We start from the raw sequence: 15,750 nt of genomic DNA on the forward strand, positions 1-15,750 counted from the left end.
CAGATGCCAGAGCATGTCCGTTTGATCCCACAGTAGCCCCAGCATTGCCTCATGCCTCCTCTGATCTTCCTGCCGCCACCTCTCCTCACGTTCATTGGCCACTTTCCTCCACTTTCCTGCTATTGTGTCCCTCCACACAGCTCTGTCAGTGCCGGACGACTACATGAGCTCAGAGAACATTTCATCGCGCATGCATTTTTTTCGCCGCCTTATCTGAGATAGCCTTTGGGATGGAGGGGGGAGGCTTGAAACATTTGCAGCTGCTGGAGGAAAAAAAAGGGAGTGAAGTATTTAAAAAGATACATTTTACAGAACAATGGCTACACTCTTTCACGGTGAACAGCACTATTCACATTACATAGCACATGTGATTTTGGTACAAGGTCGCATTTTGCATCCTATATTGAGTGCCTGCGGCTTTGGTTTTAGAGATCACACACACAGTGCCGGGCAACAGAATTCGGCTTGCAGGTGGCCATGGTAAGCCATAGTCTTTCGGCTTCTGCAACCTTCATAACAGCAGCGCCTGTCTCTCCCATACCAAGCAAAGCACATTGAGTTGGCCATTTAGTGCTGCAGTTTTCCTGTGAACGTGCAGCAGCAGAAACCAAACTAACCCCCCCTCCCCAATTCTCTGGGATGATTGCTTTACCCCTCCCCCCACCACGTGGCTGGTATCAGGGAAGATCCCTGCTAGCCAAACGCGATCAGCTCAGTGCCAATGCCGCCCTCCCTCGTCCCACCGCGTGGCTAACTGCGGGGAGGATTTCTTTTCAGCCACAGGCAAACAGACCAGCAGGAACGGCCACCTCTGAATGTCCTCTTCATTAAATTCCCCTATTTCAACCAGGTTACCGTGAACAATATCACTCTCCTGAGGATAACACAGAGAGATAAAGAACGGCTGTTGCTTGAAAACATAAAGCAACGGATGATGCTGCCAGGCTTTGTCATGCAGTGATACCAGATTACTTGCTACTAGCATGGCGTGGTAAAGTGTCCTACCATGGAGGATGGAATAAGGCTGCTCTCCCCAGAAACCTTCTGCAAAGGCTTTTAGAGTACCTCCAGGAGAGCTTCACGGAGATGTCCCTGGAGGATTTCTTCTCCATTCCCAGACCCGGTAACAGACTTTTCCAGTAGCTGTACTGGCCACGAATGCATCCCAAGTCCTCAGGGCTACTTAATCATTAAAAAACGCTTGCTTTTATAGTGTGTATTATATTTTAAAAAGGTACACTCACCAGAGGTCCCTTCTCTGGCTTGGTTGGGTTGGGAGGGTATTTCAGTCAGGGTGATAAAAAGATCCTGGCTGTCGGGGAGAACGGTGTGCTGTGTGCTCTCCTCAAGCTCGTCCTCCTCCTCCTCCTCATCTTCCTCATCCGCAAAATCCTCAGTCATGGTGGAGAGTACCCCATCATCGGAGTCCATGGACGGGGGGGGTAGTGGTGGCGGCCCCCCCTAGAATTACATGCAGCTCAGCGTAGAAGCGGCATGTCTGGGGCTGTGTCCCGGAGCATCTGTTTGATTCTTTGGTTTTCTGGTATGGTTGTCTGAGCTCCTTAAGTTTCACATGGCACTGTGCTGCATCCCTGCTGCAGCCTCTGTCCCTCATGGCCTCGGAGATTTTTTGAAATGTTTTGGCATTTCGTCTTTTGGAAAGTAGTTCTGATAGCACTGATTCCTCTCCCCATACAGCGATCAGATTCAGTACCTCCCGTTTGGTCCATGCTGGAGCTCTTTTTCGATTCTGGGACTGCATGGTTACCTGCACTGATGAGCTCGCCTGGCCAAACAGGAAATGAGATTCAAAAGTTCCCGGGGCTTTTCCTGTACACCTGGCCAATGCATCCGAGTTCAGAGTGCTGTCCAGAGTGGTCACAATGTGCACTGTGGGATAGCTCCAGGAGGCCAATACCTTCGAATTGCGTCCACACTAACCTCGATTCGAAACGGCGATGTCAATTTCAGCGCTAATCCCCTCGTTGGGGAGGAGTACAGAAATCGGTTTTAAGAGCCCTTTGTGTCAAAAAAAATGGCTTCGTTATATGGACGGGTGCAGGGTTAATTCAATGTAACGCTGCTAAATCCGACATAAACTCATAGTGTAGACCAGGCCTAATGGTCCTGACACACATATGGAATTAATAATTTTTAAGAATTGCCCGGAGCTCTGATAAACATGCTGGGGGGTTCCTTGTAGGAATGAGTTGGAAAGACACAGTATTCGGGCCCAAATGACACCGATCAGGTTTTCCCAAGATTGTCACTTTTTTGAGGTAGCTATACTGGGAAATCTGTAATGGTGTTCAGTACACACTGCCAGCCGTTATGGGCTCAGGACCAACCCAGACGTCCTGGATTGTTTTTTGGTACCTCAGAGGTTGTAGGCCTAAATGAGAACAAGATAATGTAGCATTCAGTGGGGGAAGGGAGAGCAGAGTCAGTTCACATCCAACTCTTCACACACATCATCGTGCCATACAGCGTCCAGCCCAGTTCCTTCTGGTGCATCAGTCTAGTCCGGACAGATTTGGTACTTCAGAAAAGAAACATGTTCAGTGCATTTATGGTTTGGCCAGGAGCTGAAGAGAGCTGGATGCCATCGTTGTAATGGGGGGTAAAACAGTGAGGGGTGAAGAAGGTTTTTCCTATATGTGATCAGAGAACAAGAAACTAGAATATACTACATTAAAAACATCTGCCACATGATGCAACAAACCTCCACCAATGAGCCCTGGAAAAGGAACCAAGGCACGAGGTTTCCCTGCCTGGGAAAAGAAACCAGGCCACAGCTGTGAAAGTGCCAAATACTCATCACTAGACCATCAGGAAGGAGCCATGTGCTTCGCTTGGGTGGCTGCTCAGACATGTGGGCCCTTGTGAGGTGAAACGCAAAAAGAAGAACGTCTGCAGTATTCCCAGCATCAAGAGATCAAAAATCATGAGATTGGCCCCCAAAATCATGAGATTTCTAAAAAAGATTGTACTGTGTTTTTTAGGTCAGTCTCTTGATTTTTGAAAAATCCTCCCCCCGCCGCCCACCCCCCAGTGTGTGTGCATATGACAATTAGTGTTGTCTACTCTCCCACATGTACTGGGTAAGGAGATTTTGTCCCCTGCTGCAGGAGCTCTCACCCCCACATCTGCCCATCTCCTACCCAGCAATTAATCCTGTCCCCGAGTCTCCCATCAGTACTGTCCCCACCCAATTCCCCTCAGTTTAGCCCCTCCCTCTGTTCAGTCCCTAACCCCCATCATCACCACCCCATCAGTTCAGCCCCCTTACCCCATTGTCCCCCACTGTCCTCAGTTCACCTTCCCAGCACTCACCCCATCTGCTCAGAACCCACTACCAAAAAGTCCCCCACCCCATCAGCCCCCACCATCCTCACTTCAGCCCCCCTGCAGCCCAGAGGCCATAGTTCAACCCTCCCAGCCTCTGCTCCACTTAGGGTTCTTCACCCTCCCCAGGCTTGGGGGGCTGCAGTAGGGTCCCCTCTCCCACTTCCCAGGCTGGCAGGAGAGCAGCTGCCTGGGGCTGATAGTGGGAGCTGAGACACACAGGGGTGACAGCAGGAGTCCCAGCTGTCCAGGGTGACAGTGAGAGCCTCTCCTCACAGGGCTGATAGCGATTTCTAAGTGAAATTAAGCTTCACTCATAATCTCAGGATAGAACTCCCAAATGTGAGTATGTTTTTTTTCAGATGCAGCTGAAAACCACCCCATGACATTTGAGAGCTTTATCATGAGTTCATGAGTGAGGCTTAATTTTACTTAGAAATTGTGTCTCTCGTGGTAAATTCGTGAGAGTTGGCACTTCTGAGCCTGCAGTCCAGCTACCACAGGGGACAGGGTGCCAGAAGAAGTATGGTGAAAGGCTAGGGAGGCCACTTGTCTGGTTTTATACCGGCACAGAAACTAGGGGGGCAGCGGCAGCACCCCCAGGTTTCACTGTGAAAAGTTTGATGGTGCTGTCGGAACGAAGCTAGCATTATTTCTAAGCTGACCATATATCCCAGTTCTTGATCAGTTGGCAAGAGCAAATGGGACAAATGCCCACTTTTGGCAAAAAGGTGAGGTGCAGAGGAACATGGGGGGAGGAGCAGCAATGCCAGCCCCACGCAGGAGGGGAGGCAGAGCTCGGGCACGAGGCAGGCAGGACTTGGGCGAGCAGCAATGCCAGCCCCAAGCAGGGACAGGGGGCTCGGATGAGTGGCTTGGGCCAGCCTAGCTCCACGCGGTTTTTCCTTTGGGAAATATGGTCACTCTAACTATTTCAGAGTAACAGCCGTGTTAGTCTGTATCCGCAAAAAGAGAAGGAGTACTTGTAGCACCTTAGAGACTAACAAATTTATTTGAGCATAAGCTTTCGTGAGCTACAGCTCACTTCATCGGATGCATGCTGTGGAAAATACAGTGGGGAGATTTATATACACAGAGAACATGAAACAATGGGTGTTACCATATAGACTGTAAGGAGAGTGATCAGGTAAGGTGAGCTATTACCAGCAGGAGAGCGGGGGGGTGGAGGGGCGGGGGAACCTTTTGTAGTGATAATCAAGGTGGGCCATTTCCAGCAGTTGACAAGAACGTGTGAGGAACAGAAGCCCTCTACACCAACATTCCACACAAAGATGGACTACAAGCCATCAGGAACAGTATCCCCGATAATGTCACGGCAAACCTGGTGGCTGAACTTTGTGACTTTGTCCTCACCCATAACTATTTCACATTTGGGGACAATGTATACCTTCAAATGATTCTATGATTCTATGATCAGCGGCACTGCTATGGGTACCCGCATGGCCCCAGAGTATGCCAACATTTTTATGGCTGACTTAGAACAACGCTTCCTCAGCTCTCGTCCCCTAATGACCCATCTCTACTTGCGCTACATTGATGACATCTTCATCATCTGGACCCATGGAAAAGAAGCCCTTGAGGAATTCCACCATGATTTCAACAATTTCCATCCCACCATCAACCTCAGCCTGGACCAGACCACACAAGAGATCCACTTCCTGGACACTACGGTGCTAATAAGCGATGGTCACATAAACACCACCCTATACCGGAAACCTACTGACCGCTATTCCTACCTTCATGCCTCCTGCTTTCATCCAGACCACACCACACGATCCATTGTCTACAGTCAAGCTCTATGATACAACCACATTTGCTCCAACCCCTCAGACAGAGACAAACACCTACAAGGTCTCTATTAAGCATTCTTACAACTACAATACCCACCTGCTGAAGTGAAGAAACAGACTGACAGAGCCAGAAGAGTACCCAGAAGTCACCTACAAGAGTACCCAGAAGTCACCTGTTGGACAGGCCCAACAAAGAAAATAACAGAACACCACTAGCCATCACCTTCAAAGTCCCCAACTAAAACCTCTCCAACGCATCATCAAGGATCTACAACTTATCCTGAAGGACGACCCATCACTCTCACAGATCTTGGGAGACAGGCCAGTCCTCGCTTACAGACAGCCCCCCAACTTGAAGCAAATACTCACCAGCAACCACACACCACACAACAGAACCACTAACCCAGGAACCTACCCTTGCAACAAAGCCTGTTGCCAACTGTGTCCACATATCTATTCAGGGGACACCATCTTAGGGCCTAATCACATCAGCCACACTATCAGAGGCTCGTTCACCTGCACATCTACCAATATGATATATGCCATCATGTGCCAGCAATGCCCCTCGGCCATGTACATTGGCCAAACTGGACAGTCTCTACGTAAAAGAATAAATGGACACAAATCAGACGTCAAGAATTATAACATTCAAAAACCAGACGGAGAACACTTCAGTCTCTTTGGTCACTGGATTACAGACCTAAAAGTGGCAATTCTTCAACAAAAAAACTTAAAAAACAGACTCCAACGAGAGACTACTGAATTGGAATTGATTTGCAAACTGTATACAATTAACTTAGGCTTGAATAAAGACTGGGAGTGGATGTGTCATTACACAAAGTAAAACTATTCCCTCCCCCCCACTGTTCCTCACATGTGCTTGTCAACTGCTGGAAATGGCCCACCTTGATTATCACTACAAAAGGTTTTTTTCCCCCACTCTCCTGCTGGTAATAGCTCACCTTACCTGATCACTCTCCTTATAGTGTGTATGGTAACACCCATTGTTTCATGTTCTCTATGTATATAAATCTCCCCACTGTATTTTCCACGGCATGCATCTGATGAAGTGAGCTGTAGCTCACGAAAGCTTATGCTCAAATAAATTTGTTAGTCTCTAAGGTGCCACAAGTCCTCCTTTTCTTTTTGCCTATTTCGTGATTCTTGAGAATCCCGGAGCTGTGCTGCATCCGTGTGATATGAGTGGGAATTGCACTTTTCCACATTGCTTTTGAACACACATGGTTACAGTTTTGTTAGCTGGCTTCCAGCACTCCCACTATAAAAAGTGTTCCAAAACGCCTCTGTACTGGACAGTCCTCTTTTTGGCTGGTTTGTCCCCCATCCGATAGTGGGACAAAACCAGATGTTTCTTTGTCTGGTATCAGATACGACAGCCATGGTTCTCAAACTGTGGGTCGGGATCCCAAAGGGGGTGGTGACCCCATTTTAATGGGGTTGCCAGGGCTGGCTTCAGACTTTCTGGGACCCAGAGCTGAAGCTGAAGCCTGAGCCCCAGCACCCAGGGCATAGCCTGAGGCCTTCAGCCCTGGTGGCAGGGTTCAGATTACAGTCCCCCTGCCGGGGGGAGGCAGGAGAGGAGGCTTGGCCCCCACAGCTGGGACAGCAGGGCACAGGCAGGTTCAGGCTTTGTCTCCCCCTCCTGGGGTTGTGTCGTAATTTTTGTTGTCAGACGGGGGTCGTGGTGCCATGAAGTTTGAGAACCCTTGCCATAGGAGATGCCATTTTGAACAGTGCACTGCTCTGCTCCCCACCCACATGACCTCAGACACGCTGCATGTCTGCAGCGTCAGAACAGTGCGGGCAAGGTCAGAACAGTGCGGGCAAGGCAGTGCACTCTTGAAAATGATGTCCCGTGTGGCATGATCTCACACACACCGTACATCTCAGGTCACGCTGGCAGGGAATGGGTCACGCTGGCAGGCGCAGGCCCTGCCATTCCCAGAGGTGCCGGAATGTGCAGGATTCCAGAACATGGGAGTGGTCACCCTCCAAAACAGCCACTGCACGTTCTCTGAGGGTCAAGCTCAGGACTGTTAGAGGGGGAGACTGCTGTGCTACCAACTGCACTACGGTGGCTGGCTAAGATAATGCTAGACACTGCCAGCTCGAGGGTCACTGGCACCTGACAGCACAGCACCCTGCAGTCCAGGGCAAAACAAAAGAGAAGCGAGTGACATAACCCTCCTGGAGGCAGACCCAGCCCACCTGGCTACCCCTGGAGCTGCCCACTTATCCCCGGTGTTGCTGCACAGAACCGTCCCTACGCTTCCTCCAGAGGGGGTGGCAAAGGGAAAGTCTTCGCTGACCAGGAATTGAGCCCAGACCCCAGCAGGGAGTAGAGTGACCAGATAGCAAGTGTGAACAATCAGGACGGGGTGGGTAATAGGTGTCTATATAAGAAAAAAGCCCCAATATCGGCACTGTCCCTATCAAATCGGGACAGCTGGTCACCCTAGCCGGGAGAGCCCCGAACCACTCGAGCACCAGGGTCCGGACAGGCTGCTGCCTCTCTGCCCTGCACAAAGCGGACACACCAGCAGACGGAAGGGCTGTGTGCGATGGCTGGAGCGGAGGCCGGCCGGAGTTCACCAGGCCAAACGCCCTGTGAGCTGATGGAGGATGGAGTCTGAAAAGGGAGGCTGACCAAGGCAGGCGCGACACCCTTGCCCGGCAAAGGAGCAGGGAACGGCCTAAGGGGTGAGTCCCTGCGGCCCCGGGCAGGCGGCTCGGGTTGATCGCTCCCGCGGGAGGCTGAGCGCAGGGCGGGACCCCGCAGCCCCGGGCAGGGCGGGCGGGCTGGCTGGTGTAATGGAGGCGGAAGGAAGACACGTGACGTGACCGCCGCCGGGGCAGGGTACGGGCCGCGCGACCCGCCGGGGCCGGGGCCGGGGCCCTGGTCTCCTGGCTCCGGCCGGGCTGGGCCCCCGAGCCGAGGGGCGGGGGAAAGGCGGGACCCCAGCGGCGCCGGCTGGGCAGCGCTGCCCGAGGCCGAGGGGCGGCGCCAGGCTCTGAGTGGCCGGAGGCTCCTCGGCTGCGGCGGCCTCTGCGGGGCCGGGCCGGGCCGGGCTCTGCCTCTGGGGCGGCGCCGAGGTGAGAGCGGGGCGGGCGGCCGCGCTGCGGGGAGCCAAGGGTGGGACCCGCCGCCCCGGGCGCCCCTCTCCCCCCTCACCCGGCCAACTGCGCTGCGGGGATCGGCCGGGCCTGCAACAGCCACCGCCCCGACCCCTGAACCCGCCGCCTCTGTGCCAGTGTTTAGCGCATTCACCGCCTTTGCCCCCGCTCCCCCAGCACTTACCTCAGGTGCCCCCCCCCAATTAAGAGCCACGCTTTCTAGTAGTGCGGGACTCTGCTCGGACCTGTTGGGGCATCCGAGACGCACCAGCAGGGCGGACACCGGCTGCCCCGCGCCGCAGGGCCCAGCCCCGGGCCGCAGGGCCCAGCCCCGGGGCGAGTATTTTCAAAAGTCCAGTGGATGTTTGCAAAATTCTCCCGGGCCCGGCCGGCTCGCTCTCAGGGGGGCTGGAACAATTTGTAGAGTGGGGGGTGCTGAGAGCCATTGAACCAGACTGTAAAGCCTGTGTATAATGGCAACCACTTCAAGTCAGGGGGTGCTGCAGCACTCCCCGCACCCCTCGTCCCAGTACCTGTGCCCACTCTCCTCTGGGGCAGGGGCCAAGGGAAATGACTTGTCTGTGCAATTTATTAAAGGCCTTCCCTAGTGTGGGTGTTTCCATCCCCTTCCTCAAATTAGCGAGGTTTGGGGCAGTTCTGAATCTTGTCGTTCATGATCCTGTTCAGAAATTGCTACAAGGGTTCTCAATTCAATTGGTTTTAAAATATTCGAGCTGGGTTTAAAACAAAACACAACCCTGTGCCTCAAAGTGATGAAGAATTACCCGTTATGGGTGTGATCATACCCATCCTTACATTTGTGGTTTTGACATGGCACTAGTACCATGTGGGGTACTAAATACCTTTAGATGTCATTGAAGTCTATGGGAGCTGAGGATGTCACTCACCACCTTGCCGGATCAGGCCCATTTAAATTAATGGGACTATTCATGGTCCAAAGCTGCAAGGTCCTGAACCACAGTCAGCTCTGAGAGAGGCCAGGGACTGGCTTACACACAAAATTTAGTTCAACCTAGGTACATCACTTGGGTGTGAAAAAATTCATACCCATGAGCACCTCAGTTAAGCTAGCCTAATCCCTTCTGTACATGCGGCTCTGTTGACAAAATAATTTTTCCATTAACCTCGTTACTGCTGCTCCAAGAGGTGGATTACCTACATTTATAGAAAAACCCTTTCTCTCAGGGTAGGAAGCCTCTACACTATGGTGCTATAGCAGGATAGCTACAGTGCCACGGCTGTGCTGCTGTGGCACCTGTGGTGTAGACATGGCCTAAAATGGAGTTGCTTGCTGAGGATTCTGGGACCTGTGAGAACTATTTAAGCAAAATTAACTGACTTGTTTTGATCATATTTAGTGATCTCTTAGGAGTTCGAGGTGTGACATGCACTTTCAGTATGAAAACGAGACAAGGGTTTGAAACAGCCCAGGGTGGGCCCATTTGAGAGTACAGTATCCACACCGAATAAGATGATGAGTAGCATCCCATTAGGGATCAAAAACTCAATGGCCCTCAAATGAAACTCTTACAGTTTGCGGGGTAGTGTTGGGAATCACCACATGAAGGCACACCAGCGTTGGGATCGATAACAACCAGTTATCCAAGTATGAGTGGCATAATTGTGAAGTACCAGAGGCAGTACTTGGCATGAGCAAAGGAGAACATAATGCTGGGAAAACGTTGGTCTATGAAACATGAACTATAATTCATTTTATTCAAAAATAAGTATTTAAAAATGTCATTTATTTTTTTATTTTATCTTTAGGTAACAATTCATCATTAATCAAGATGTCCTCAGCACCTGAGCCCCCAAACATTAAAAAAGAAGCACCCAAAGAGAAAGACAGTCGAATTCCAGGACTCAGGGGTGTCCGTACAACCACCCTGTTCCGAGCTGTGAATCCAGAGCTTTTCATTAAACCTGTAAGAGGCTCCTTCAGAGACAATATGTTTAAAGATGCATTTTTGAGATATATTTTTTTAAAAAACACATTTAAGCCACTAGTGTGATAAGTACCACCTAAGAATATTATAACTGAAAAATAGTTTTCACATTTTCCCAGTTTGATTACTTTGCATATTTGACATCACTTTGTGTGTAGTCAGTTTCTGTTTTCCCCCATCTATTGGTAGACTGTTCTGGCATCTAATACTCCTGGGGGAATTCTGCACCAAAAAATCCAAAATTCTGCACCAAAAAAAAAAAATCCAAAATTCTGCACCAGAAATTCCAAAATTCTGCATATTTTATTTGTCCAAATAATGCAATACAATCACACCAGTTTCACTTATTTTGGTAATTTGTTTAAACTACCATAGAGGAAAAAAATCACAAAAACTGTTCAGCATTTCCTAAACACATGAAAGTTAAGTTACAAATACTTGGTAACCAAGACCCTGCATTCCAGTTATAATCCTAGATTTTCATTTAAATTACATTACTTTTATTTTGGTGTTTGGTGTTCTGTAAAGTAGGCTGTCACTTTAAATTGCCCAGACTTTCACACGTGATAGTCATACAGTTTTGCTAATCATTGTCCTGCATTTTTTTTTAAATGGATAGGTAAAATAGATCCTGAGCTGTAATCTAACCCCATTGTGCCTCTCTGGCACAGGAAAAAAAGCGAGAAAGTCCATAAACCTTCCTAGCTGAGCATCCCGTTACTGTCATTTACAAAAAGGCTCCTTTATACCACTCTGGCAAGGTAAAGGAGCCTTAATTGCCTAAGCGTTTGTCTATACTGGCACTTTACAGCGCTGCAACTTTCTCGCTCAGTGGTGTGAAGAAATCCCCTGAGTGCTGGAAGTTTCAGTGCTGTAAAGTGGGAGTGTTGGCAGTGCACTAGCCCTGGGAGCCATTCCCCTCCTGGAGGTGGGTTTTTTTCAGCACTGGGAGAGCTCTCTCCCAGCACTGGTGCCGGGGCAGCTCTTTAATGTTGCCAGTGAAGATATGCCCTAGGAATGGGAACAATTAACTAACAATGGGAACATTAGCAGCCTGCCTATTTAGTTGTTACATTTCTGCTCTGCCTCAGGGACAGAGCCTGCTTCACACAGCCTTACGCCTCTAAGCCCAGGATGCAACAAGAGGCACAGAGTGAGTTTCTCTCACTCATTTGCAATCAGGCAGGCATCGAGTCCTTCCCCCCCCCCCCCAACATCTCTCCATGGAGGCACACAAGCCCAGCCTCCCTCCTCACCCTGGGGTGATCTGCTCTCTGCTGCTGGCTGCTTCCAGCAGACACGCCTGGGCTGCTGTAGAAGAGGCGTGTGTTCCCCACAGATTTCTTTGCTCCGCCATTTTTCTGCAGGGGTGCCAAGAAATCTGCAAACAGTATGAATTCTGCACCCCACACAGGGCGCAGAATTCCCCCAGGAGTAATCTAATGAGAGGAAAGGAGTACTTGTGGCATCTTAGAGACTAACCAATTTATTTGAGCATAAGCTTTCGTGAGCTACAGCTCACTTCATCGGATGCAAGGGACTCCCATGAGTCTGCAGAGTTTTATGATTTCATGCATTAGTTACAGGGAGCCTCTCTTCATATTTAAAAGGGTAAAAAAGAGGATTTAAATATTTTTTAAAGTTTTTAAGATGAAAGGACAAATGTTTGTTTTTAAAAAGTAAGGGTTTTTTCCATTTAAGTGCCACGAACTTGAGGGACCTTTTAGCTTTTAAGATCTGCTGTGCTCGCCTACTTCACCACTCTCTGCAGAATGTTGAAACCAGTTACCACTTTTTATGGATGATTTTTAACTTAATAATTGTTTAATTATAAATAATTGCAAAGTAAATTGAAAAACTAACTATGGTGGGAAAAATAGCCCAGAGATGTTTGCTTACTATTTTTAATGCCGTTTTATTAAATGATCTGATGTGGGAGGGTAATGTGGCAAATTACTTTAAACATTCTTTTACATATGATACTAACTTGGGTGCGGTGCTAATACTGCGGAGTGTTGATAATGCTGCTCGTGCGGCTGATCTTGGAGCTCCAGTGTTAGCTGCACGTGCAGAGAGTGCAGCATGCTAATTCAGCAGACCTCGATGTTATTCATAAAGAAAGACCACAGGCTCAGTTTGGTGGCGAAGGTACTCTGCCGGGTTTTTGGTCAGCAAAACACAGTACTGGTGCTTTGTCCAATGGCTCATAGGGACACTAAGACGTGTGCCCGTGACAACGTACAGGCTCAGTCAGCATAACAGGATACTGTCCCCTCGGCTGATACAAAGATGCCCCTCCTATGACTTCTCCTTTTATACATTGATACAGACAAGTTACATATTACACTCCAGATATTGTTAATTCCCATCCTTACACCTTGTATCTGCTAGTTCAAACAAAACATCCTCATCCATTATCCTGCCATCCCATCCTTATTTTATAAGGGGTCCGTGTGTTCCTGTATAATCTCTTGGGGATTTGTTTACGTTCTTATTTGAGAACTCTGTGTGTTTTTGTACAATCCTCTCTGGTCAGGAACTAACTTACTTGGTCAGCCAATACATGGTGTGTTACTATTACTGCCAAGGCCTACTTTGGGTCACAGCCTTCCGTTCACACTGCTAGTTATGCCTAGGGCTCCAGCAAAGCCTACAGGTTGAATATGCCAACTAATATTTTTGTTACAATATCCATTTTTGTAACTAAGTAGGTGAAATTCTGTTTTACATCTGCATAACCCAGAGACATTAGTAAGACTGCACAAAATTAAAAGGCAGAATTTGACCCATTTAATAAAAGTAGGTTTTGTGACAATAATTTGTAAATCCATTTTAGGAGAAATAAAATTATTTTGACAGGAGCACAGTGTATTGCCCCAGTAGTAAATCTAGATTGAATGTGTTGCAGAAAACTCTTATCACCTTTAGGAACTCTGCTTCTGGCCAATCCGTGAAACAATATTATGACCTGTGGAGGCTCAGAACATTGGATGTTGCCACACATGGTCTCTAAAAAGGGGAGAGGGTAGCTTTTTTTTTAACTTCATGATTGTTTCATAGAAAATATTTTTATCCTTGAAGAACATTATCCTCTTCCTCCTTTCTGAAAGCAAATGGCCTAGATGGTAGTCACCAATATTGTGTCAATTTGTGTCAACTGCTTGCATAGGTCTCAAAAGTGGCAGTGGTGTTATGTCATAAAGAGATGTCAGAGAGGGCCCCTGGTCACTTGGCATGCCAAGAGTAAAGAGCCTGATGTACATGATGGATCAAAAAACCAAAATAGCTGACTAAAAGTGCAAATTAATTTCTTTTGACAGAACAAACCTGTTATGGCTTTTGGACTCATAACAATTACCCTGTGTGTGGCCTACATTGGTTATTTACATGCAACACAAGAGAATAAAAAGGACCTCTATGAAGCTGTTGACAGTGAAGGAGCCAGGTATATGAGGAGGAAGACTTCCAAGTGGGATTAAAGAAGCTGCTTAATAACAGAGAAAGAGAGAGGAGTAATTGGCAATGTAGGCATCTGAATTGTTAATGTTAAATTAGGTATCTGCTAACTTTTCTATGCAATTCTTGGAATGATGTTTGTAAAATTTAATCCAATTTCCATTCCATTTTACAATGCCATGCCTGTACCTATAAACTTTACAGAAGAGATACAAAGTAATAAAGTGTTAAGAACAGTTGTCTGAGTTGATCATTACAGTGTATAGATAAAAGAAATAATTGTGAGCTGGAGACTATAGTGATAAGTGACTTCAGAAATCTTCGTGATAGTTTAATTCATCTTTTTATGGTCTGCTTTGGCAAGAAGGAAAGCAGTTTTAAAATTCAAGGCACATTGTCTGTGGGAAATGGTAGTTTGAGCTGCAAAATCTGCATTTTTAATATTGCATTTGCAACTAAAGATATTTTTTAAAAAGACAAAACATCTAATAATTTTTTTAAAGTCCAGAAGTCTGTAAATACTGATCTAAAACAACCATTCAAAATGCTAATTTACTCTCTTATATAAATCCTTTGTTAAGACATCCTTTTCTGTTCATTTGAGTGATTGGTTTTATTTCTAAATTTGGTTTAAAAACTACATATACCTTCATTGGAAAATATGTGCCATCAATTTCTTGTTAGTCACTGGAATCAGGGTAGTCTAAAACACAGGAGATTCTAAAATGGTGAGGGTATTTTCTGTATTTAAAATGTAGTTAATCTATTTTTATATTAATAAAATTTACAAGTTCTACAGTTTCTGAAATAATTACACACACACAAAACAAGTTTACAAGAATATTAAGGTAAAAAAGTCAAGCATTCACAAGTTAGGAAATGCTAGAGTTAAGGTTGCCTGTTGAACCTTAATTCAGCCTCCTTGTGTATCTGTATTATAATCCAATCTTTAATTAGGTGATCATGTACTATTTTTTCTATAGAACACCTATCTCTTTCCACTTCCTAACTTTTGAGTGCTTGACTTTGCAACCTTAATAATTTTCTTTTAACATAGTTTTTTTGTCTCATTTCCTATGTTTTTAACTAAGCCAACTGATAAAACTCTATAGAAATTCTATCATGTGGTGTCATATTGACACCCGTATGAGTCATCAGCAGGGTTGGAAACTTTATAGCCACTTCACATGACTCTGTCATGTGAGCTAATGGTAGGTTGTCATCCTCTGAATAGACTCGCACTAGAGGGGAATGGTGTACATACTTTTCTAGTGGGTTTCACTGATACTTGTTGACAGAAAAGGAATTGTGAAACACAAGAATTTTGTGTTTCATTCCAAGCTCTAGTGATCACACAGTCTTCTGCTCATTCCCTTAAGAATGACCCTTTATGCCCCATCCACTTCAACCTGTCCCAGTCCTGTCTCTTCCCCTCCCCTGGCTCCTTGTCCCAGTCCCATTCTCACCTAGCCAGTCCCAGTTTCCACTCCTAAAACATTTTGTCCTGGTCTTGCCCCTCCAGAATCCTGTCCCAACCCCTCCCACTCCCAGTTCTCCCCCTGCACTCTGGCTCCTCACTAGATCTGGCTCCTCTACCATCTCAGCTCCTTTTCCCTGTCCCTTGCCCTACTAGTTATCAGTTCCAGTCTCCTTGCCTAGCCAGTCCCAGTCTCCTCTGGCTCCTCATCTGATCTCAGTCTCTCCCTCCTAGCTCCCAGTCCTCACCTATTTCCCTCCCTGTCTCCCAAGCTCCTTGCCATCCAGTCACAGTCCCCCTTCTCAGTCTTCTTGCCCAGCCAGTCAGTCATCTCCCACATCGCAGTGCCTAGTTGTCCTATCTTCTGCCAGCCTCCAGTTCAAGTATCCCCTCTACCTCTCCATGCAGGCTCCTTATCCCAGTCTACTCCCCTTACCTGTCTTCCCCGCTCTGGATATGGTCCCCTCTGCATTTGAATCAGTAGCTTGTTCCTTCACCCTGCGTGGACCCAGCAAAAGGGTCAGCGAGAGCAAATGAATGACAAGCTGTCTGCTGTCAG

The 15,750-nt window shown here is 47.5% G+C and overlaps 2 protein-coding genes across 4 annotated transcripts in view; one reads left to right on the forward strand and one right to left on the reverse strand.

Moving 5' to 3' along the window:
* The window catches only part of GJB7 (gap junction protein beta 7), a 45,582-nt gene extending 36,963 nt beyond the window's left edge, over positions 1-8,619 (reverse strand). Inside the window, exon 1 of the mRNA XM_073336620.1 lies at positions 8,476-8,619. The gene's annotated coding sequence lies outside the window, so the exon portion shown is untranslated. The remainder of the gene's footprint in view (positions 1-8,475) is intronic.
* On the forward strand, positions 7,461-13,950 carry SMIM8 (small integral membrane protein 8). 3 transcript variants are annotated; one of them, XM_073336622.1, is made up of 3 exons: positions 7,461-7,877; positions 10,080-10,237; positions 13,579-13,950. In XM_073336622.1, the coding sequence occupies exons 2-3, from the start codon at positions 10,103-10,105 to the stop codon at positions 13,735-13,737; spliced, it is 294 nt and encodes a 97-aa protein (XP_073192723.1). In that variant the 5' UTR covers positions 7,461-7,877; positions 10,080-10,102; the 3' UTR covers positions 13,738-13,950. The 3 variants fall into 3 exon arrangements, with proteins under 3 accessions (XP_073192723.1, XP_073192724.1, XP_073192722.1); XM_073336623.1 differs by lacking the exon at positions 7,461-7,877 and adding an exon at positions 7,933-8,034; XM_073336621.1 differs by lacking the exon at positions 7,461-7,877 and adding an exon at positions 8,056-8,270.
* Positions 13,951-15,750: the final 1,800 nt, after the last annotated feature.

The sequence above is a fragment of the Lepidochelys kempii genome, chromosome 3 (genome assembly GCF_965140265.1).
Source record: "Lepidochelys kempii isolate rLepKem1 chromosome 3, rLepKem1.hap2, whole genome shotgun sequence".
Lineage (NCBI taxonomy): Eukaryota > Metazoa > Chordata > Testudines > Cheloniidae > Lepidochelys > Lepidochelys kempii.